Source organism: Cetorhinus maximus, chromosome 20, assembly GCF_964194155.1.
Source record: "Cetorhinus maximus chromosome 20, sCetMax3.hap1.1, whole genome shotgun sequence".
In the NCBI taxonomy this organism is placed as follows: domain Eukaryota; kingdom Metazoa; phylum Chordata; class Chondrichthyes; order Lamniformes; family Cetorhinidae; genus Cetorhinus; species Cetorhinus maximus.
This window is the reverse complement of record NC_135898.1, coordinates 48,070,659-48,073,024: the sequence shown is the minus strand read 5'-3', so window position 1 is coordinate 48,073,024 and position 2,366 is coordinate 48,070,659. Positions and strand designations below refer to the sequence as shown.

At 40.5% G+C, this 2,366-nt stretch overlaps 1 protein-coding gene across 1 annotated transcript in view; it reads right to left on the bottom strand.

The window, feature by feature from the left end:
- Window positions 1-1,452: 1,452 nt before the first annotated feature.
- fra10ac1 (FRA10A associated CGG repeat 1) overlaps window positions 1,453-2,366 on the bottom strand; it is a 91,981-nt gene continuing 91,067 nt past the window's right edge. The window contains exon 14 of the mRNA XM_078566009.1: window positions 1,453-1,536. Within this exon, the coding sequence (XP_078422135.1) occupies window positions 1,482-1,536 (55 nt within the window). The 3' untranslated portion in view covers window positions 1,453-1,481. The remainder of the gene's footprint in view (window positions 1,537-2,366) is intronic.

Here is a 2,366-nt window from a genome sequence, read left to right as displayed (position 1 = left end):
ACTGGGTCAGTGCCATATGCTGAAATCTTATTGCACTTTGTACCAGGAATATTTGTTAAAGGGATATTATTTGCACACTGACTTTAGTTTGTGCAAGTAAACGCACTCTGGGACAAAAGGTTTATCAAGTTCAATGTGCTGCTGAGTTTATACCTAAGCATTTTAGTTCATTAATTAAATTGGATCGTCATCATAAAATGATATAACTTCAGATTTGCAGGATACACAGTGTTTTGCTTTTTATGTAACTGGGCCTTTGTTATTTCATCAGGGCGGAAGTGCTTCTCTGGAATAAATATTTATAATTCCTCAACATGCTGGTGCAACACTGGGATCCTCAGCCCACAAGAGCATCTTGAAGAATTCCTTTTTTATCTTTGAACCTTAGCGGCATAATGACAGCCAGCGTGGGTCATGCTTTTCTCCAACTATATTTTCTCCTCATCCTTCCTGTTGAGAAGGTGGTAATTTGTGCTGGACTACAGGTCCCAACAGTGCTGCAGAACATTGGTCAGGTTGCTCTTCATATCCTAGCTTGGATAGTGAACCATAGATTTTCCAGTTAGGTATATGTAGATAATATGTGAATTCATGTAATGCCACAAGGTGCCATGGCCTACATTCTAACAAGATGTCTGGTCTCCATATGGATCCCAGTATATAGTATATTCTGACATTGTGATGCTACTACAGGAATCATGTTGCCACTGAACAGCACAAGCCTTGCATGGACTTGATCCTCCCTATTTCTGTCACGTCTTTCAGCCCTACAACCCTCCAAGAACTTTGCATTCCTCCATCTCAGACCTTTTGTCTATCCCGCACTCCCTTCACCCCACCATTGGTGCCACGGATTCAGCTATCTAGACCCTAAGCTCTGGAATCCCCTCCCTAAACATTTCAGAGTCACAGAATTGTTACGGAGCAGGAGGAAGCCATTTGGCCCATCATTTCTGCACTGGCTCTCCAAATGAGCATCACGAATTGGTGTCATTCTCCTGCTTTTCCCCCGCACCCTTGCACATTCAAATAATCATCTAATGCCCTCTTGAATGCCTAGTTTGAACCTGCCACCCCACCAACTTTCACTCCTCCTTTAAAGCCAATCTCTTTGGCCAAGTTTTTGATCATCTGTCCTGTTATCTACTGTCCGGGCTCAGTGTCAATTCTTGGCTGATTTTGTCTATGAAGTCCGATAGAATAGAATAGAACAGCACAGCACAGCACAGAAGGAGGCCATTCAGCCCACCGGGACTGTGCCAGTTCTTTTGAAGAGAAAAAAGGTTTTTCCTTGTGTTGACTCTGGTTTTTTTGCTAATCTACTTAAATGAAATTAAATCTGTAGGATTCCTTTGGTAATTTTCTTCTTAAAATCTGTATATAAACACAGGCTGTTGTTGTTTACTGGAAATAGTAACAGTTGGAAAGACTGACCCTAAAGAAAAACTCACCTTCTGGACCAAGTTGCCAGTCTTAATCAATCAGATGAATTTAATGTGTGGATGTTGCAGCTGTATGAGACCCATTGGCTGGAGACTGTGCATAAGAAGAAAGAAAGAGCAGCATACATTACTGAGACACATTGCAAACTACAAATTATGGAAGTATGACTGTGTGTTGCTATTGCAATAATAAAAAAATCAGTAAAGTATAATGTATTTTAAATATAGCCCATTAAGGTTATATTACCTTCCTGAAAACATATTAGGTGAACAGATTTCCCTATGTAGAAGAGAAACAGGAAGAGCTGTACATCATTTTCATAATGCTGTTACTTTTCCATCTAGTACCACCATTACCTGTTAGAACATTGGCTTGAGGCTTAACTGGAGCCAAGTAAGAAGAATCCTGGACCCTAGGAACGCTACATTTAAATACAAGTCACTGCAGTGTTGTTGATTTTTTTTTCTGGTCATCCCACGATATGCACAGGAATACTGCATCAAATAATCAAATAACCCATGCAACTAGGATCATCTTAACAGTAGTGTTTAAGTTCGCAGGGTATATGTCCTTTAATTGTGAAAGGCTCTATATAAAAGCAAGTTCTTTCTTCTTTCTGTATCTAGAGTACAATCTGGCTTACCACTCCATGTTCCATTAGTGAGCTAGCTTGGCTGGCTTATTAGTAATGTCCTGATGTACTATAGACCTGTCCAGTGCAGGCACTGGATTATTGGGTCTATTACAGAAAGTTGACATGGTTCTGAGATTCTATCACCAGGTGCGTCATCTTTGAGCCTCACTTTCTCCACTTGTCCCTGTCCCACACATTAGGAGGATAACCATTAGCTGTTCAGCAGGCATCTGTGAATTTGATAGGCACCACATACAAGGAGCTTCTTATGAGAAATCTGATAAGTAGT